Source organism: Panulirus ornatus, chromosome 69 (genome assembly GCF_036320965.1).
Source record: "Panulirus ornatus isolate Po-2019 chromosome 69, ASM3632096v1, whole genome shotgun sequence".
Taxonomy (NCBI): domain Eukaryota; kingdom Metazoa; phylum Arthropoda; class Malacostraca; order Decapoda; family Palinuridae; genus Panulirus; species Panulirus ornatus.
This window is the reverse complement of record NC_092292.1, coordinates 21,733,372-21,755,853: the sequence shown is the minus strand read 5'-3', so window position 1 is coordinate 21,755,853 and position 22,482 is coordinate 21,733,372. Positions and strand designations below refer to the sequence as shown.

Genomic DNA, 22,482 nt, shown 5'->3' with positions numbered 1-22,482 from the left:
TACGTGTAGGAAGAGAGGAAAGTGACTGGTTCTCAGTGAATGTAGGTTTGCGGCAGGGGTGTGTGATGTCTCCAAGGTTGTTTAATTTGTTTATGGATGGGGTTGTTAGTGAGGTGAATGCAAGAGTTTTGGAAAGAGGGGCAAGTATGCAGTCTGTTGTGGATGAGAGAGCTTAGGAAGTGAGTCAGTTGTTGTTTGCTGATGATACAGCGCTGGTGGCTGATTCATGTGAGAAACTGCAGAAGCTGGTGACTGAGTTTGGTAAAGTGTGTGAAAGCAGAAAGTTAAGAGTACATGTGAATAAGAACAAGGTTATTAGGTACAGTAGGGTTCAGGGTCAAGTCAATTGGGAGGTTACTTTGAATGGAGAAAAACTGGAGGAAGTGAAGTGTTTTAGAAATCTGGGAGTTGATTTGGCAGCAGATGGAACCATGGAAGCGGAAGTGAATCATAGGGTGGGGGAGGGGGCGAAAATTCTGGGAACCTTGAAGAATGTGTGGAAGTCGAGAACATTATCTCGGAAAGCAAAAATGGGTATGTTTGAAGGAATAGTGGTTCCAACAATGTTGTACCGTTGCGAGGCATGAGCTATGGATAGAATTGTGCCCTCCTTTCACCCTCCTGCATGTTCAGGCCCCGATCACACAAAATCTTTTTCACTCCATCTTTCCACCTCCAATTTGGTCTCCCTCTTCTCCTCGTTCCCTCCACCTCCAACACATATATCCTCTTGGTCAATCTTTCCTCACTCATTCTCTCCATGTGCCCAAACCATTTCAAAACACCCTCTTCTGCTCTCTCAACCACGCTCTTTTTATTTCCACACATCTCTCTTACCCTTACGTTACTTACTCGATCAAATCACCTCACACCACACATTGTCCTCAAACATCTCATTTCCAGCACATCCATCCTCCTGCGTACAACTCTATCCATAGCCCACGCCTTGCAACCATACAACATTGTTGGAACCACTATTCCTTCAAACATACCCATTTTTGCTTTCCGAGATAATGTTCTTGACTTCCACACATTCTTCAAGGCTCCCAGAATTTTCGCCCCCTCCCCCACCCTATGATCCACTTCCGCTTCCATGGTTCCATCCGCTGCCAGATCCACTCCCAGATATCTAAAACACTTCACTTCCTCCAGTTTTTCTCCATTCAAACTCACCTCCCAATTGACTTGACCCTCAACCCTACTGTACCTAATAACCTTGCTCTTATTCACATTTACTCTTAACCTTCTTCTTTCACACACTTTACCAAACTCAGTCACCAGCTTCTGCAGTTTCTCACATGAATCAGCCACCAGCGCTGTATCATCAGCGAACAACAACTGACTCACTTCCCAAGCTCTCTCATCCCCAGCAGACTTCATACTTGCCCCTCTTTCCAAAACTCTTGCATTCACCTCCCTAACAACCTCATCCATAAACAAATTAAACAACCATGGAGACATCACACACCCCTGCCGCAAACCTACATTCACTGAGAACCAATCACTTTCCTCTATTCCTACACGTACACATTAAATATGTCATTAAATATTTGATACCTACCTGTATGCACCACCCATTAATTTATTGATGACAAGGCCAATATCTATGAGAGTGTAGCGGTAATCGCGAGGTACATTTTTTTTTACATCACGGATTATGTATCTCAGAGTGTTGGATGGTCCACTTTTCTGAAAGATGTTGAAACACTAGTTATGACAGTAATATCCATATTGCTTCCTAATCCTATTCTACTTCACATGAAATAACAATGTTTCAAAACACCACACACTCAGTCAATGTTAATCAAACACATAATGTTAGAAGGTAAACGAAAAATACTGAAAAATGAGATTTACTATGAAAAATTCTGGTGATGGGTTTCATCTACACCATCGACAGATTTCTAGCCTGAATATCCATAGTTCAAAACATTAAAATATTGAATGCCTGTGCATATACATATGGGTCTCTGAAGATTGCTGCTCCATTTTTCATGCACTGTTATAGCCCTGCCTCTACTACATCATTATTCTCCCAGTTTGCATTCAAGGTGGTAGTGCTTCATTCCTTTCTGTTATTTCTGTGCTTTTTGCCCTTATCCTGCCCTTATAACAGTGTTCAAGAAGCACACAAGCGATAGTGCTGAGTGCACTTGTGTAAAAAGGAAGCATGCAGGTTATGACCTTAAGAAGTGTTATAATGTTGGGAACATGACCATACACAATATCAAAATCCATATGAATAGCAGTTGAAGTTTTACAGAAAATAATTAAAAAAAAGGCACTGCTAAGGCAAGAATAATTCATGGAGCTAGATTAGCTGACCTCAATAAGCTCATGTATAAGTGATTTAAGACAATAGAGAGCAAAGTATACCTATTTCTGGGTCACATCCTCTTAGTTTACATTACAACTACTAGAAGCTGGAAAAAGAAGAGAGTTTCGCTGGTACAAAAACAAATCTTTCAAATGTTTTATTATTTCATACTTGTTCAATGTTTCCCACGTTAGTGAGGTAGCACCAAGAACACACAAAAAAAATGGTTTCATTTGCTCACACCTGTTTCCTGGCTGTCATGTGTAATGCACCAAAACCACAGCATTCTACCCATAACCAGGCCCCACAGACTTTCCATAGCTTACCCTGGTCACTTGATATGCCCCGGTTCAATCCCCTGTAAACCAATAAACTCTAATTCACTCTATCCTTCATGTTCAGGCCCTGATCACTAAAAATGTTTTCCACTTCCTGCCTCTATCTCCAATTCAGACTCCCCTTTCATTTCCCCTCCACTTCTGACACATATACCCTATTTGTCAACATCTCTGCACTGGTACCCTCCATATTTCCAAACCAATTCAGCTTATGCCCTTCAGCTCTCTCAACCATATTCTTCTTAGTACCAAACCCAACTCTTATTTGATCAATCCTCCTCACAACACATACTGTCCTCAAGCATTTCATTTCCAACATATTCACCCTATTCTGTTCATACTCACTAACAGCCTATGCCTCACAGCCATACAACACAGTCAGGACTGTTTTACCTTTAAACATGCCCATCCTCTCCCTCCCAGATAGTGACATCGCTTCCAAAATATTCCTCAATACTCAAGGGGCCTTTGACTACTCACCCAACCTATGACACACTTTAGCCCCCATGGTTCCAATGCTGCCATGTCAACTCTCAGGTATTTAAAGCATTTCAATTACTCCAAGTTTTCTCCACTCAAACTCATCCCAACCTGCCTCTGTCTCCAATGCTAAACCTAATAGCCTTGCTTTTATTCACATTAGCTCTCAACTTTCTTCTTTCACACACTCTCCCAAATTCACAGACCAATTTCTGCAGTTTCTCACTTAAGTCTGCCTCTAGCATCATGGCATCAGTAAACAGCACCTGGCTCACCTCCCAGACCCCTCTATCTCCAACAAATTGGATACTTGTTCCCCTATCTAAGACTCTTGCATTCATCTCCCTCACTACCCCATCCATAAACAAATCAAACATCCATGGTGACATGACTCACCTTTGCAACAGACCCAAGTTAACCTGGAACTACTTACCCTCCTCTCTTCCTTTTCATACAAATGCCTTACTCTTGATAAACCCTCTTCACAGTTTCTAGCAGGTTTCCTCCCAAACTATATATTCATAGCACCTCCCACAAAACATCTCTATTAACCTTATCATATGCTTTCACTAGATCCATAAATGCAACATACAAATCCTTGTTTCTGTGAGTTTTTCTCACACGTTCTTCAAAACAAACACCTGATCCACACTTCTTCTACCCTCCAGAACCACAATGTTCCTCCCCAGTCTGAGGCTTTGGGCATGCCACTACCATTTCAATCACCTATCTCCTATGTAACTTATTTGGTACACTCAACAAAGTAATACCTATCATACAGTGGTACTATACAGGAATTCTGTCAATGCTCAGGCAACACATCATAAGCCATACATATATCAAAAATACAAACAAAACAATGAACAATACAGTCACCTCATTTGGTGAAAAATTTGTTTTATCTATACTTATCGTGGGATCAATTTCTATAAAAGAACCCTGGTGTTACTCAAGACCTTTCTAAAAGCTTCTGCAGTCCAAGGATAAACTACTCCAAGTAGAAGGGCAAAGTAGACTATTTTGGAGTAAGAAGTTGTTTGATGAAACTGTACCCCAAATGATACAGCCTCATAATGTACCCTTGAGCAAATGGAGTTCAGTAACACCATCTAGAGAAATTCAACTGTAAGTACCATCCATTCCAGCCACCTTGCTATACATCATCTTATGCAAACCTTGCTATACATCATCTTATGCAAAGCTTTCACCTTCTCTACTCTTTCACCAAACCATTTGCCACTACCACTTGCCACTATTCTCTCATATCGCATATCTCCCTGACTCAAATACCCTACATCTGCCACCCTGTCATCAAACACTCAAAAATACTGCAAAGAATTCACTTCATCTCCTCTTCACCTCATCTCTTCCTGTTACCATTTCTCCGGTTGCTTCCTTCACCAATGTTCCAATCTGTTCCTTGTTTTTCTCACACTATTAACCTCCTTCCAAAACATTTTCTCTTTCTCCTAAAGTCTGCTGATATTTGCTTATCTAGCACTCATTTACCTTCTTTTCAGCTGCTTCATCTTCCTCTTGACCTCCTGCTGCTTTCTACTGTACATTTCCCAATCATTTGCACTTCTTACCTGCAAGTAACACCCATACACCTCTCTTTTCTCTTTCAGTAGCAACTTAACTTCCTCATCCCACCACTCCCCTCACTCATGCCCATCCCAACCTTCCACATGCTACCCACTTCTCTTGTGAAAGTTAGCAAGCACACTTCTCTTGTACATATCACTAATGCTTCCAAAAGAAGTTCCCATTCCTCAACCACTTCTCAAGCTTCATTACTCACCTTTTGTTTTTCTACACTCCATTTCGTCTAGTATCTCTTCACAGAAGACTCGTTTTTTGCTCACTCACTTTCACCACACTCTTCTCACCCATATAATTTCCTCTTTTCTGAGAGCTTCTACAAGCCTTCACTCTTGCCACCAATAAGTAATGATTAAACATCCCATCACCAGCCCCTCTCAGCACATTTACATCTAAGAGTCTCTCTTTAATATACCTAGTAATCAGTGCTTAATCCGATAATGCCAGCTTACCATCTTCCCTATTCACCCACATATACTTATGTATGTATGTCCCTTTTTCTAAACCAGGTAATCCCAATTACCAGTCTTTTTTTCAGCACATAACTTCTAATCATACATTCTCAGCCACAAAGATTCTGAAGTAATGCAAAAACACCGGGGAAGAATTTTTGGATGCTAAGTATTTCCCCCAAGCTCCATAGCCCTGTCCACTTTTGGTGAAGGTGGTGATTGGGAGGTGGTGTCAAGATGGTTGGGGTGGTAAAGTCAATATACATTTATTTGCCCAAACTTTAATTATCAACTCTGTGCAGAGGGAAAAGAATCATTGCAGAAAAACAACTTTTCTATCAATCTTTTTTTTCATACATATTCACCATTTCCCCCATTAGTGAGGTAGTGTCAATAACAGAAGACTGAGCCCCAGAGGGAGAATCCTCACTTTCTCTTTCTTCTTTCAGAAAAGTAAAAACTGAAGGGGAGGATTTCCAGCCCCCTGCTCCCTTCCCATTCACTTGCCTTCTACAACACACAGGAAATACATGGGAAGTATTCTCTCACCCCTATTCCCAGAGATATTTACAAAATGTATATACATATACAAAAATAAATCACTTCATTACAAAGGTATCATATAGCATAAGAAAGACATATATTTGAAGAGGTATCACATCTCTTTGGACTAACTTGCACTTATCATTCTCTTATGGACATTCTGTCCTCAAGGTAAAGCACAAAAGGAAAGAGTAAAGTTATAAAAAGAACTAATTTGAAGAAATATGGGTAATATAGAAATTTGTAGTTTGTCAGAAAATCTTCAAGTTATCTTCATCGTGAGAATCTGTTATGGATCATCTGTCCTAGATGAACATTTTTCTCTCTCCTTTATTAAGTTAAGGAGCATTTAGAGTTGTTTCTCTGAGAGATGGAGACACGTAGATAAATGATCTACCTTTTTCATACTTTGTTGTTTCCTGTATTCGCAAGGTAGCACCAGGAACAGACAAAGAAAGGCCACAGTATTTAATATCCATTCTCTTACTTTCATATGCAATGCAGTGAAACCACAGCCCCCTATCTATAACCAGGCCCCACAGACCTTTCCATAGTTTCCCCTGGCTGCTTCATATGCCCTGGTTCAGTCCATTGACAACAACTCAACCCCTGTATACCACATCATTTCAGTTCCCTCTATCCCATTAATGCCTTTCATCCTTCTGTATTCAGCCTCTAATCCCTCAAAATCCTTTTCATGTAATCCATCTGTCCCCAATTGGGTCTCCCCCTTCTCCTTGTCCAGTCCACTTATGATACATAATTCACCTCTCCATTTCAGTACATCCTCTTCAGCTCACCCAGCTACACTCTTCTTATCATCACACCTCTCTCTTACCCTTTTATCACTTACTCGATCAAACCACCTTACACCATATATAGGCCTCAAACATTTTATATCAAATGCATCCACCCTCTATCATAACCATCTATTATAAGAATGAAAAATACAGTGTGAGAGCTGATATAATGCCTTTTATTAAGCTTCATTCACTTCATTCAAACACTGAGTACTTAGATTGGTATTTCTCCCTCCTGACTGCAGACTCCACCCCGTAAATATGTTGAGAGAGTGACTGTTTGCAAACAACGTCAATGACAATAAATATGACAACAATTGTATTTCCCTGGGGATAGGGGAGAAAGAATACTTCCCATGCATTCCTCACGTGTTCTATTATAGAAGGTGACTAAAGGGGATGGGAACGGGGGGGGGGCTGGAAACCCTCCCCTCCTTGTATTTTGATTTTTTTAAGAGAGAAGCAGAAGAAGGAGTCATGCGTGGAGTGCTCATCCTCCTCGAAGGCTCAGACTGGGGTGTCTAAATGTGTGTGGATGTAACCAAGATGAGAAAAAAGGAGAGATAGGTAATATGTTTGAGGAAAGGAACTTGGATGTTTTGGCTCCGAGTGAAACAAAACTCAAGGGTAAAGGGGAAGAGTGGTTTGGGAATTTCTTGGGAGTAAAGTCAGGGGTTAGTGAGAGGACAAGAGCAAGGGAAGGAGTAGCACTACTCCTGAAACGGGAGTGGTGGGAGCATGTGATAGAGTGTAAGAAAGTAAATTCTAGATTGATATGGGTAAAACTGAAAATGGATGGAGAGAGATGGGTGATTATTGTGGCATATGCACCTGGGCATGAGAAGAAAGATCATGAAAGGCAAGTGTTTTGGGAGCAGCTGAGTGAGTGTGTTAGTAGTTTTGATGCACAAGACTGGGTTACAGTGATGGGTGATTTAAATGCAAAGGTGAGTAATGTGGCAGTTGAGGGAATAATTGGTATACACGGGGTGTTCAGTGTCGTAAACGGAAATGGTGAAGAGCTTGTAGATTTGTGCTGAAAAAGGACTGGTGACTGGGAATACCTGGTTTAAAAAGAGAGATATACATAAGTATATATGTATGTAAGTAGGAGAGATGGCAAGAGAACGCTATTGGATTACGTGTTAATTGATAGGTGCGTGAAAGAGAGACTTTTGGATGTTAATGTGCTGAGAGGTGCAACTGGAGGGATGTCTGATTATTACCTTGTGGAGGCAAAGGTGAAGATTTGTAGAGGTTTTCAGAAAAGAAGAGAGAATGTTGGGGTGAAGAGAGTGGTGAGAGTGAGTGAGCTTGGGAAGGAGACTTATGTGAGGAAGTACCAGGAGAGACTGAGTACAGAATGGAAAAAGGTGAGAACAAAGAACGTAAGGGGAGTGGGGGAGGAATGGGATGTATTTAGGGAAGCAGTGATGGCTTTCACAAAAGATGCTTGTGGCATGAGAAGTGTGGGAGGTGGGCAGATTAGAAAGGGTAGTGAGTGGTGGGATGAAGAAGTAAGATTATTAGTGAAAGAGAAGAGAGAGGCGTTTGGACGATTTTTGCACGGAAATAATGCAAATGACTGGGAGATGTACAAAAGAAAGAGGCAGGAGGTCAAGAGAAAGGTGCAAGAGGTGAAAAAGAGGGCAAATAAGAGTTGGGGTGAGAAAGTATCTTTAAATTTTAGGGAGGATAAAAAGATGTTCTGGAAGGAGGTAAATAGAGTGCGTAAGACAAGGGAACAAATGGGAACTTCAGTGAAGGGGGCTAATGGGGAGGTGATAACAAGTAGTGGTGATGTGAGAAGGAGATGGAGTGAGTATTTTGAAGGTTTGCTGAATGTGTTTGATGATAGAGTGGTAGATATAGGGTGTTTTGGTCGAGGTGGTGTGCAAAGTGAGAGGGTTAGGGAGGATGATCTGGTAAACGGAGAAGAGGTAGTAAAAGTTTTGCGGATGATGAAAGTCGGCAAGGCAGCAGGTTTGGATGGTATTGCAGTGGAATCTATCAAAAAAGGGATGACTGTATTGTTGACGGGTTCGTAAGGCTATTTAATGTATGTATGACTCATGGTGAGGTACCTGAGGACTGGCAGAATACTTGCATAGTCCCATTGTACAAAGGCAAAAGGGATAAGAGTGAGTGCTCAAATTACATAGGTATAAGTTGGTTGAGTATTCCTGGGAAAGTATATGGGAGGGTATTGATTGAGAGGGTGAAGGCATGTACAGAGCATCAGATTGGGGAAGAGCAGTGTGGTTTCAGAAGTGGTAGAGGATGTGTGGATCAGGGGTTTGCTTTGAAGAATATATGTGAGAAATACTTAGAAAAGCAAATGGATTTGTATGTAGCATTTATGGATCTGGAGAAGGCATATGATAGAGTTGATAGAGATGCTCTGTGGAAGGTATTAAGAATATATGGTTTGGGAGGCAAGTTGTCAGAAGCAGTGAAAAGTTTTTATCGAGGATGTAAGGTATGTGTATGTATAGGAAGAGAGGAAAGTGATTGGTTCTCAGTGAATGTAGGTTTGCGGCAGGGGTGTATGATGTCTCCATGGTTGTTTAATTTGTTTATGGATGGGGTTGTTAGGGAGGTGAATGCAAGAGTTTTGGAAAGAGGGGCAAGTATGCAGTCTGTTGTGAATGAGAGAGCTTGGGAAGTGAGTTAGTTGTTGTTCGCTGATGATACAGTGCTGGTGGCTGATTCGTGTGAGAAACTGCAGAAGCTGGTGACTGAGTTTGGTAAAGTGTATGAAAGAAGAAAGCTGAGAGTATATGTGAATAAGAGCAAGGTTATTAGGTACAGTAGGGTTGAGGGACAAGTCAATTGGGAGGTAAGTTTGAATGGAGAAAAACTGGAGGAAGTGAAGTGTTTTAGATATCTGGGAGTGGATCTGGCAGCGGATGGAACCATGGAAGCAGAAGTGAATCATAGGGTGGGGGAGGGGGCGAAAGTTCTGGGAGTGTTGAAGAATGTGTGTAAGTCGAGAACATTATCTTGGAAAGCAAAAATGGGTATGTTTGAAGGAATAGTGGTTCCAACAATGTTATATGGTTGCAAGGCGTGGGCTATAGATAGAGTTGAGAGAAGGAGGGTGGATGTGCTGGAAATGAGATGTTTGAGGACAATATGTGAAGTGAGGTGGTTTGATCGAGTAAGTAATAATAGGGTAAGAGAGATGTGTGGTAATAAAAAGAGTGTGCTTGAGACAGCAGAAGACAGTGTTTTGAAATGGTTTGGTCACATGGACAGAATGAGAGAGGAAAGATTGACTAAGAGGATATATGTGTCAGAGGTGGAGGGAACGAGAAGTGGGAGACCAAATTGGAGGTGGAAAGATGGAGTGAAAAAGATTTTGAGTGATTGGGGCCTGAACATGCAGGAGGGTGAAAACCGTGCAAGGAATAGAGTGAATTGGAACAATGTGGTATACCGGGATCGACGTGCTGTCAATGGAGTGAACCAGGGCATGTGAAGTGTCTGGGGTAAACCATGGAAAGTTCTGTGGGGCCTGGATGTGGAAAGGGTGCTGTGGTTTCAGTGCATTATACATGACAGCTAGAGACTGAGTGTGAACGAATGTGGCCTTTGTTGTCTTTTCCTAGCGCTACCTCGCACACATGCGGGGGTAGGGGGTTGTTATTTCATGTGTGGGCAGGTGGCGATGGGAATGAATAAAGGCAGACAGTATGAATTATGTACATGTGTATATATGTATATGTCTGTGTGTGTATATTTATGTATACGTTGAGATGTATAGGTATGTATATTTGCATGTGTGGATGTGTATGTATATACATGTGTATGTGGGTGGGTCGGGCCATTCTTTTGTCTGTTTCTTTGCGCTACCTCGCTAACGCAGGAGACAGCGACAAAGTAGAATAAAAAAATAAATACACTGTATTTCCATCATCAGACTAGCAATTGTCAATGACAAAGAATCTGAAGGTTAAACTCATAAGGTTAATCAATTTTCAAGTCTTGATGAAACTGTTGAACCTTCTCACACAAAAATAACCTAAAAATCTCTTGGTATTCCTTCAATGAGATGGTGCTAAAAACTTTCTCATAAGTTTTCAAGGTCGACAAGTCTACCTCCACGCATTGTTCTGTGCTAAGCAGTGCCTTTATTCAAGTAAATCCCAGAATATAGCCTTAACATTTTCATGTTGTTTTTGGCAATATAATGCTCCCTCAGTTATACATCAGCTTCCTTTAACCAATTTCTGTACAATTTCAACCTTCTTCACAATGGTAATAGTAACATGCTATATTGTCACTCCACTACCATCAGCATTATCACTTGGATGCTTGTTGGATGTGATTATTGGGGTAAAATTATGGCAAGAATCACATAAAATACTGAGAAAAGCATGAAGCACTACTACTTCTAATTCAGTCTGGGACAAATTCAACCGAGGAGAATAATGATGTGGTTGCACAGGATAAGGAAACCCATAGGGAATGGGACAGTGATCTTTGGAAACTCATGTGCCATTTTAATGGGAACCCTTCATGCATATACATTCAAATTTTGGATGTCTCAGGACTATGGATATTCAGATTGGATATCTACCAGTACATATTACTCCATTAACTCATTATCCTAAGGGTGGTCTAGTGTGATCCTGGTTGCCCCCAAGATGCATGATGACTTTATAAACCAAGAAGCTCAATTACTACCAAAAGTTTATACATACCAAAAGAAGAGAAGGTATTCTTGGACCCTGCTTAGCAAATGATTCACAAGTTAACCTCCTGGAGAAGAATGTGGTGTGCTATGTATACATTACACAATATTTTACTGGTAACTGGTGGGGACTCTTCATACAACAAAAAAGAATGACAAAATTAAGAAAGACCTCCCAGACTCAGTTCAAAAATAATCATCAGGAATCCTTTCAGAGATTTTCACCATGGGCATGCCCGAGGTCAGGCCTGCATGGGATAGAATTCTCAGCATGGCAGTTAGCCTACACCAAACCTAGGTATTCATCCTCCCACTGGGGCTGGTCAGTTAATGGGCATCTAGCTTAGGCTGGGTTGTGTGTGTGTGTGTGTGTGTGTGTGTGTGTGTGTGTGTATCCAAAGACAAGAGTAGAGACATGGTCCTTACATATGAACCTTGTATATATGCACTATGTGAATCAATCAACATGAAAAATTTCCTGTACTTACTGAGTTATACAGTTCTTCAAGTCTCTGGATTGATAAGAACTTGTTCATAGTGACGCCCTGCTCAAGAAGAAGTTTAACAAATTCAATACGATCATTTACTAATGCATCCATCATAGCCTGTTCCAGGGATCCTGTAAAAAGTTTATGTTAGCTATTCTGGTATACTTTTTTATTATCTACTCTAAGTCATACTCAGACCATCCCTTCCCTTGTTCCTATTGATATCAGGTGAGAAGCAAGTGTAAGAAGTTACTTATGACTTTTTTTCCAGTATATTTAACTCTCAAAATCTTATTCCATCCTCTGGTAATCACATTCCATTTAACCTCTAAATTGTTTCTTCTATATATTCCTTGTATTCAACCATTCCTTCACACTAGCCATATATAACTTCTCTTTAAGTTTCTTAGTGTCTTTCATCCCAGAGAAATCTCACATTCAATTCTTGATTCTTAATCTAATGAATCCTCAATGATATGCAATTAATAAACACATATCAATTTTGTATATCAAATTCACTATTTCCAGTATTGCCTTGCATCAGATTTGCTAACTCATCTGGAAGAAAGGCAGACAGTGAGTTTTTGCTCACCGTTTCTAGTATTACCTTGTACTAGATTTGCTAACTCATATGGAAGAAGGGCAGTCAGTGTGTTTTTGCTATCTGAATATTTGGAAAACTAAGAGAAGATTTTCTTTTTTACCTTGGGACCATTCTACATCTTCATTAAAAACATGTGACCTGGCTATGTCCACTCTATTCCAGGTAAGTGCCAAAGAGAGTTGTTCTGGGGGGTTGAGTCTCTGAGCATGCAGCAGTGCAGATAATATACTCTGGTCTAACTCAGAACCCTCCTTCAGACGGAAGACAGTGATCTGAAGCAAAATACAGTCACTATAAAATGGATAATTAACATCTCTCATCATGATGGTCACTTTTTAACAAAAACACTAATTTTTCTACTCTGATAGAAGCAAGTTGAAATAAACAAGACTGACTCCTATCCTTACAAGGAAGTAGGGGCATAAGAGGAAGTGTCTGGCTACTCCAACTGAGTACTCACTATTCTTTTGGAAACTTATGTCATAGGGCAGAATACAAAAAAACTGATAATGCTGAAATAGTGATTCATTAATCATGCCCTTTTGGGAACTTGGGCAACATATGGTGGAAAGCAGCTTCATCAAATGTGATCACTGGAGAACCAAGTCCACTGACAGTGCACTTGTATTGATGAGTGGCAGGTGCATATGTTTTCCAAGATTCTTCATTCAGACACCACATGATAATCTCCTGACAATGAAAATTTTCGCATTCAAACAGAGCCAGAAAACTCACTAACATGGGAAGACATATGTACACGCAAGGAGGCAGTCACCCTTTATGTTAGCACCAAAATACAGTTGCACATCTCCAAACACAGTTCATGTGCCTTCATCCATATGTTACAGCTTTGAGGGACACACTTTTATATCAATTTATCTTCTTCAACATCAATCCCACTTACAGTGATTTATCAAATGAACACAGCCCCTCAGCTCATGCATGTCTTTTCTTAACTTTAGGAAAAGTAAACAAAATCTTCCACAACTACTACTGCAGCACTTCTTATCTATTCAAACTGCACAATAAGCAGAGTTGTTACGTAAAATCTGTCTCCATTCACCATTCCATTCTTGCAAATGAAATATTTCCACGTTACACAAGCAACCATCACTACCATAACATTATCTGAAATTTTAAGGATAATGTTGACACTCTAGGTCTCATTCAAATACAGATTCCAAAATCTTATTTCAAACCAGATAAAAATATCACTGTGGACTTCTTTCACAGCATCCCAATCTGTCCATACATTTTGTGTGGTTAATCAAATATTTGTAGAGTATGGGATGACTTCTACACTAATTATGACCCAACTCTTGAAGTTTGTATACCATCAGAGAGCCTTTTAAACCTTTGTAAACTGCCAGCATTCACCATTTTCTTGCTTAGTCTATTCAAACCATCTACCACCCCTACACCAACACAGTACTTCTTTATATCCTTTCAAACCAGTTTCTTGCCCAGCTTCTTTTCATGGCCTCTGTTTACTCTGGTACAACATCAAATGTAGATCTGTGCACTGTCACCATCATCCAGCTTAGAAACTTACTTAGAAATCTTACTTAGAAACTTAAAGGCTGTTATCAAATCATGTCGCCATCCTTGTCCTTCATGATGGAAAGCTCTGCAGTCCTCAGCTTTGCACTGCAGTTCAATTCATCTTAATTCAGGTGCTTCTGGTTGTTCTTTTCTGGGCCCTCTTATTAGGTCTTTGAATTGCTTTTGGTGTGTAGACTAGACTTGAGAGGCATAATCCAATTTTCATCTGATATATGTTGTCAATAGCATACCAAACATTTCTCTGTCCATATACTTGCATGGGTGTTACTGGACTCTGCCTAGCTGAGGTTACATTGAAAGCAAAAATCACATCTGAGGAGGCTGTATTCTTGTCAGCTGATAGAAGAGAGTACAGTTTCATAAAACAATTTCCCATCTCAAAGAAGTCCAACCTGTCCCTCCTACTGAGTGTGGCACATCCTTGAAACTGCAGGAGCTCCAGTATAAAAGGTCCTGGGGCTAGAGCCCCAAAAACCCTTCGTAAAAGGTATCCTGGGGTTGTATAATAATGATTTACTAGAATGTGATTCTAATATTTGCCAACAGAGAAATTGTCTCTTTCACAAAATCTCCTCAGTTGCAATTATGGTGATAGATTAGGCACAATGACAATTCCTATGCTTCTACACATAAATTCCTGTAGTTGACATCCCAATATGTAACAATGACAATCCTAGGCTTCTACACATAAATTCCTGTAACTGACATCTCAATATGTAATAATCACACTGAGGCCTTCTTTCACTGTGTGTTATCCTCATTATCTTGCACTTACTTTCATCATCCATTCATCACACAGTACAAACTTTAGAGTTTGTCCAGGTCCCCCTGTAAGCTGAAGCAATTGTCATCATTCCTAATTTCTCTAACAAACTGGGCATCATCCACAAACGCGTTTAGGTAAGAATCCAGTTCACCATGAAAGTCATCTACATAAACCAAGGACAGAAGTGAGCCCAACACCAAGCCCTGCAGCATGCCACTTGTGACTGCAGCTCATTCAAAATATATGCCTCTTACCTGTGTTCTCCATTCCCTTCCACAAAGGTAACCAGTGGTCTCTGTTCCCTTCCACAGGGGTAACCTTTTGTCCTCAAGCTCTAATTTCTTTATCAACATCAAAAAGCTTTCTTGTAGTCTAGGAACAAACAGACTAACCATCCACCTTTTCAATCTTTGATTATCCCAGTTTAGAATACTAAATAATTAAGAGTGCTTGATATCCTTTCCCTGAAACTATGCTGTCTCCTAGTTAGGAAGGTTATCATTTACAAGTGGTTGTTCATTTGTTCTCTTATCATCTTTTTCAGTGTTTTACAACCCACTCTTGTTAGTGAGACTGGCCTATAGTTTAGAGCAATTTTTTGACCACCTTTTTTAAACATAACCATAATATTTGCTTTTTTTTTTTTTTTTTTTTTTTTTTTTTTTTTTTATACTTTGTCGCTGTCTCCCGCGTTTGCGAGGTAGCGCAAGGAAACAGACGAAAGAAATGCCCCCCCCCCCCATACACATGTACATACACACGTCCACACACGCAAATATACATACCTACACAGCTTTCCATGGTTTACCCCAGACGCTTCACATGCCTTGCTTCAATCCACTGACAGCACGTCAACCCCTGTATACCACATGACTCCAATTCACTCTATTTCTTGCCCTCCTTTCACCCTCCTGCATGTTCAGGCCCCGATCACACAAAATCTTTTTCACTCCATCTTTCCACCTCCAATTTGGTCTCCCTCTTCTCCTCGTTCCCTCCACCTCCGACACATATATCCTCTTGGTCAATCTCTCCTCACTCATTCTCTCCATGTGCCCAAACCATTTCAAAACACCCTCTTCTGCTCTCTCAACCACGCTCTTTTTATTTCCACACATCTCTCTTACCCTTACGTTACTTACTCGATCAAACCACCTCACACCACACATTGTCCTCAAACATCTCATTTCCAGCACATCCATCCTCCTGCGCACATCTCTATCCATAGCCCACGCCTCGCAACCATACAACATTGTTGGAACCACTATTCCCTCAAACATACCCATTTTTGCTTTCCGAGATAGTGTTCTCGACTTCCACACATTTTTCAAGGCTCCCAAAATTTTCGCCCCCTCCCCCACCCTATGATCCACTTCCGCTTCCATGGTTCCATCCGCTGACAGATCCACTCCCAGATATCTAAAACACTTCACTTCCTCCAGTTTTTCTCCATTCAAACTCACCTCCCAATTGACTTGACCCTCACCCCTACTGTACCTAATAACCTTGCTCTTATTCACATTTACTCTCAACTTTCTTCTTCCACACACTTTACCAAACTCAGTCACCAGCTTCTGCAGTTTCTCACATGAATCAGCCACCAGCGCTGTATCATCAGCGAACAACAACTGACTCACTTCCCAAGCTCTCTCATCCCCAACAGACTTCATACTTGCCCCTCTTTCCAGGACTCTTGCATTTACCTCCCTTACAACCCCATCCATAAACAAATTAAACAACCATGGAGACAACACACACCCCTGCCGCAAACCTACATTCACTGAGAACCAATCACTTTCCTCTCTTCCTACACGTACACATGCTTGTACATTTTTGGAACTACTCTTACCTCAAGTGACCTACAGGCCTCTCATTACATTAATGCGTTTAGTGTGTTCTATAACTGTGTATCTTGTTGACAATGAAAAACAAGCCTGTCAAGAAGTTCAAAAGTACCATCTAAAAACATACAACATACATAGGTCTCTTCTCTAGTCTGAGCTGCAAACTCAGTCAATGTGAACAATGTGAAGAGCATATGCTAATCAGTATTCAGCCAATCAGTGCCTTGGGCAGCCAGCTTTGGGCACTCTTCTGTCTGCCATATCTATCCCAGCTTAGAAGATTTATTTCTTGTATTTGTGCCTACTTGTGTGTGCATAGACATCCATAATGTCTGGAAAGTAGTGTGCAGGGGTTAGTTTTGATAATGTGGGCAAGCATTACAAAATAGAAACAGTTTGGATGGGAAAATACAGGTTATAAAGCAAGATGGTACTAGTACTCATGTATTATCATGTTTTCAGCTGCAAATTGGGTATATTTCTTGTACTTCTGCCTATTTTCAATATGCAAGAGATCCATAATGTTTGGAAAATAGTATGCATGAGTCAGTGTTCATGTGGTCAACCATTTAAAGAAATGCAAGTTTTTATGTGAAAAATGCAGGTAAAAAGGCTTAAAGTTCATGGCTGATATGCATCAGTCTTCTTTTCTCCTAGATGTGCACTCAGGCAATGAAAAATGATACAGTACAGAGTTAAGCCAATTAGTGTTTCAGGCAACTAGCTTTGGGTACTCTCCTATCTGCCATACTTTTTACAGCATGGTGGGTTTCTCTTTCCTATTTTTGCTACAACTACAGGCACAAGAGACCCAAAATGTCTGGAAAATGGCTTGGAGGTGTTAGTGTTGGTAATGAGGGGAAGTATTATGGAAAAAACAGCATGGATGTGAAAATTCAGGTCATAAGGCACAATGTAGCTAGTACTCACACGTTATGATTTCAGCAGCAAGGTGGGTTTATTTCTAATATTTCTGTCTACTTTTCTGTATGCAAGAGATCCAGAATGTCTGGAAAATGGCATGCATATGCTAACATTGGTAACGTGGGCAAGCATTTAAAGAAAAGGAATAGTTTAGATGTGAAAAAATACAGTTTATACGGCTTACAGTTTGTAGTTAGGGTATACATCGATCTCTTCTTTTGTCCAAGCTGTGCATTCAGACAATGAAAAAATGGTACTAAACAGTTTGAACCAATCAGTGACTTAGGATGATAGTCTTGAACATTCTCCTCACAGAGGTGTCTACTACAGTGTGGTGGCTTCAGATTTTGTTATTTTTCCTACTTTTGGGTGTGTTTCACACCCATACCATATTTGGATTATGACTTGCATATGATAAAAGGATATGCAGCCAAGAAGTCAAGGATGAGCATAGTTTGGATGTGAAAATATAGGCGATATGGCACACTAAGGCTGGTGAGCATCAGTCAAATGTCTGCAGGAGCATTGGTTTGGCTATCCCTATGAAATTGCAGGCAATGTAGCCAATCATGGACACAATCTTTAAGAAGAGGAGCAGTTACTGAGGAGGATGAGCCACAGTTCAAGCTGCTCTGGTTGAGCACATTAGTGAGAATTGCATCATAAATCAATATACTTCATGATATTTTTTCACTGTAATATTATCTAAAATTAGTGTTATTAGCCATAAATTGATTACAAACATCTATATATGTATGCAATCAACATCTGTGCTACTATCATAAATCCAATGAAGCCCTTATACTGTAGGTAATCACTTATGCTGTAGCTATGCATCTCTACTAGAGTCATGTTATAGTGTACTCCTGTGCTTTTTTTACTCAGAGCTCTATAACCAAGAACACATCCCAAACACTATCAGTGGTCTGTCTGTGCTTAACAATATACCAAGTGGCCTAGAAAGCTTTTGCACATTTTTTTAGCACATGTGGGGAGACTTCAACAGAACAATGAGCTTTATAAGGATGAAGTTGTCTTAACAGTTTTTCATCATTTCTATCAATTTCTATTCCTTCCAAGACCTCTTCCCATAACATCTGACTGCTACTGGTGAAGTATTCTCACACTAACCCTTTCAAATCTATTATTTATTTTCTCATATTTCTTCATCCTCCTCAATAGGTCTTCCATCTAAGTCCCTTAAGTCTCATTAAGTGCTCTTTAACTGATCATTCATTCCTGATGAACATGGAAAGGTTTCAGATTCTTTTGCCTTGTTCTTTACCGTTATGATTTTTCAAAATCTCTCTACTGCTCCTTCCTCATTATAACAGTATCTATTTCTTTCTCCCTTGTATTTTTCATATGCTGGTTTGCTGATGTCATTTATATTTCCTTTACAGTATATCTCTGTGATTTAGCTTCTTGACAATCCTTGTTGAACTGTGCCACATTGTTCCTAAGCCTTAATTAGATAGTGCACACTGGTGTCCATATTCTCACTCTTTCATGACAGTTTTCACAGAACCTTTTACGGCAATGATCTCTAAACTTGTTATGGAACTCCTTCTCCCAACCCACATCTTTAAAGAACTTGATCAACTCAGTGGAGTTGCCTTGACTGTATATCATTTATGGGTCCTATGCCTCTTCTGATCCTCCTCTTGCATCCTTCTGTAACACACAGTCAAAATCAAGCACTGCATGATCACATTTTGCACTGGTTACTCTTATATTCTATTCTATTATGCTGATATGTGTAGAGAAAACATCAAAAAGATACGGCATGTTGTCCAATGGTTCTTGTAAGCTCCATGAAATACTGACAGGAAGTTCCCCTTTATCAATTTGAGGAACTTGTGTCTCCATAACCTCTCTCTCCATTAGAATCTATGTTTTCCCAGTCTATTTCCATGTACTGTAAAATACCTCAAAGGAGGAGTGTTTCACTGCTTTACTCAACATCCTGACTGATCCTTCATTATTCACAGTGTATGTCTGTTGGGTTACTGAATTACCTTTGAAGATTGTAAACTAATAGCAATATCATACACTTCCTTCCCACAGTAATAATACTCAAGAAATACTTTTTAAAAGTGCTATGCATTGATATGTTTTGAATTTGATAATATACATTATCATAGGGGCAAAGTCCCCTCCCCCTTCCTTTGTCTTCTCTTTATTCAGGGGGTAAAACTCACATTCATACTGCACCACCAGGATTATCAAATCTAAAAACACACTCATCTTTGCCTTAATGGAAAGTTACCTCTCCTTCCACACATTTCAATGCACCCATAATCTTAAGTGTCCTTGCCCATTCTATTATTCATGTCTGCCTCCATGGTCCCTCTCCTGCCATGTCCACTCCCAGGTCCCTAAAATGCACTGCTATCCCCTCTTCCCCCATTCATAATTCATACACAACTGTCCTGGCTAGCCCCTTAGCTACACCTCATTATAGATTCTTTTATCATTAGTGTACATATAACAAAAATCAATGATAAATGAAATCCTAATAATCAAAAAGTACTGTAATACTGAGTTATCACAAAAACAAAAACAATGACCATTAATCACAAAGAAAAAGAAAAGTAATCAAGATCTCATAAACTTACAAGATCCCTTTTGCGCACACACTGCAGGACCTCAGCAAAAAGTTTTTCTGCCTGCATTGGTCTGAGTTCAAACACCCGTTCAAGTGCGAGGATAATGGTGTCACGGTTTGCCTCAATCATATTCAGCCCGGTGCAGGCATATCTAGAAAAAATCATTGATGTTTATCTTCTGTAAAATCTAACCAATATATCATTTCTACATGGTAGGTTGAGTCAGTGAAAAACAGTTTTGAAGAACAGATTCAACTAGAAGAAGTACAATCAAATTGTTCACTGCATTTACTGAGCATTCAATATAGGATAACATTAACAAATCACTCATTTCTCCCCTATCCCTGGGATAGGGGAGAAAGAATACTTCCCACGCATTCCTCACGTGTCATAGGAGGCGACTAAAGGAGACGGGAGCAGGGGGCTAGAAACCCTCCCCTCCTTGTATTTCAACTTTCTAAAAGGGGAAACAGAAGGAGTCACGCAGGGAGTGCTCATCCTCCTCTAAGGCTCAGACTGGGGTGTCTAAATGTGTGTGGATGTAACCAAGATGAGAAAAAAGGAGAGATAGGTAGTATGTTTGAGGAAAGGAACCTGGATGTTTTGGCTCTGAGTGAAACGAAGCTCAAGGGTAAAGGGGAAGAGTGGTTTGGGAATGTCTTGGGAGTAAAGTCAGGGGTTAGTAGGAGGACAAGAGCAAGGGAAGGAGTAGCAGTACTCCTGAAACAGGAGTGGTGGGAGTATGAGACAGAGTGTAAGAAAGTAAACTCTAGATTGATACGGGTAAAACTGAAAGTGGATGGTTGATTATTGGTGCCCATGCACCTGGGCATGTGAAGAAAGATCATGAAATACAAGTGTTTTGGGAGCAGCTGAGTGAGTGTGTTAATAGTTTTGATGCACAAGACCGGCTTATAGTGATGGGTGATTTGAACGCAAAGGTGAGTAATGTGGCAGTTGAGGGAATAACTGTGTACATGGAGTGTTCAGTGTTGTAAATGGAAATGGTGAAGAGTTTGTAGATTCATGTGCTGAAAAAGGACTGGTGATTGGGAATACCTGGTTTAAAAAGAGAGATATACATAAGTATATGTATGTAGGTAGGAGAGATGGCCAGCGAGCATTATTGGATTACATGTTAATTGATAGGTGCGCAAAAGACAGACTTCTGGATGGTAATGTGCATGTTCTTACTGTTACAGAACCTTACTTATGGACAAATGCCAGGATGTCAGCTGCACGTCCCGTTCCATCACAAACGATAACAGGGACTGGAGGAGAGTCTGTGACATACTCTAGCACTTGTCTTATAGTCTGGGGTCCTCCTTCTATTACAACGCACACAACTGGGGTTGCCAATCCACCACCTGTAATTATGACAGGTTATAAAATATTCATGTATTTGACATCAACTGGTGCTCATGAATACTAAGCAACTTCAATAATGTTGATAATTATAATGGATTAAGATAAGTGGCCTAGTAATACCATACATATCTACATGAAATAGAGACAGCAACACAGAATATATGAAAATTCTTAAATACAGAATGATTTTTGAATTTATCAATTATCCACGTGAACTTACGAGCTTCAATACGTTGCTGTGAAATGTAGTTTTCTAATTTTCGACGCAAAATCAACTCAGGTCCATACTTCCCAACTGTTCCATTATCTACCAACAGGAAGAATGTGTGATGACTGTTCAATGCAACAAATCTGAAATATTAAAGACACTTTCTTAAAGAAAAACACTTACATGATTTTTAAGATTGAATATAAAAAGGCCAATATGTTTTTCTTTACAAAAATAATTTACAAACTAAATTTTTACACTGGTGAGAACCTGTCAATGGAAAAAACATCCTACTTCTAGCATAGAAATATTCCAAAGCATGTATACAATAGAGAGAATGGTGACTGACTAGAATTTTGTGTAAGGTAACTTTTTTCCAAACCATTTCAGCACACCCTCCTCAGCTCTCTCAACTACTCTCTTCTTTCTATCACACCTCTCTCTTACCTTTTCATTCCTGACTTGATCAAACCATCTTACATCACATATTACTAACAAACACTTCGTTTCCAACACATCCACCCTCTTCTGCATAACTTCCTCTATATGTACATATCTATCAATCTATCTACCTATTTCTCCGATGCCCATTCCCACCTGGAACTCCCTCAAGAGGGAAGCCATGGCAGTAGAGTCTCCTTAGCTAGAGAACTCCACTGCTGCTTCTAAGCCTTTAATGCCTCACCCTTAACAGGCCACTGGCAGAGGGCAGCTCAAACACAGTGTTTGTGGAGGCTCCTACCCAATGTTCCAAATGACTACTACTACCTCCCTGATGTTCCTACCTACTATCTCTACATTAATGTTCCTACCTACTACTTTTATCTATTGCTTTTACAATTTTGCTAAAAGGGAGGGCTAGGCATAGTGCTCATCAAGG

General features: G+C 40.1%; 1 protein-coding gene across 5 annotated transcripts in view; it reads right to left on the bottom strand.

Moving 5' to 3' along the window:
• Nucleotides 1-22,482, bottom strand: part of Trpm (transient receptor potential cation channel, subfamily M) — a 246,533-nt gene that overhangs the window by 69,550 nt on the left and 154,501 nt on the right. For all 5 annotated transcript variants that reach the window (XM_071660313.1, XM_071660310.1, XM_071660312.1 and 2 more), the window contains exons 8-13: nucleotides 21,615-21,745; nucleotides 21,237-21,393; nucleotides 20,036-20,177; nucleotides 12,421-12,592; nucleotides 11,717-11,847; nucleotides 1,562-1,689 (exon numbers count right to left, since the gene is read on the bottom strand). In XM_071660313.1, coding sequence (XP_071516414.1) covers nucleotides 1,562-1,689; nucleotides 11,717-11,847; nucleotides 12,421-12,592; nucleotides 20,036-20,177; nucleotides 21,237-21,393; nucleotides 21,615-21,745 — 861 coding nt within the window. The remainder of the gene's footprint in view (nucleotides 1-1,561; nucleotides 1,690-11,716; nucleotides 11,848-12,420; nucleotides 12,593-20,035; nucleotides 20,178-21,236; nucleotides 21,394-21,614; nucleotides 21,746-22,482) is intronic.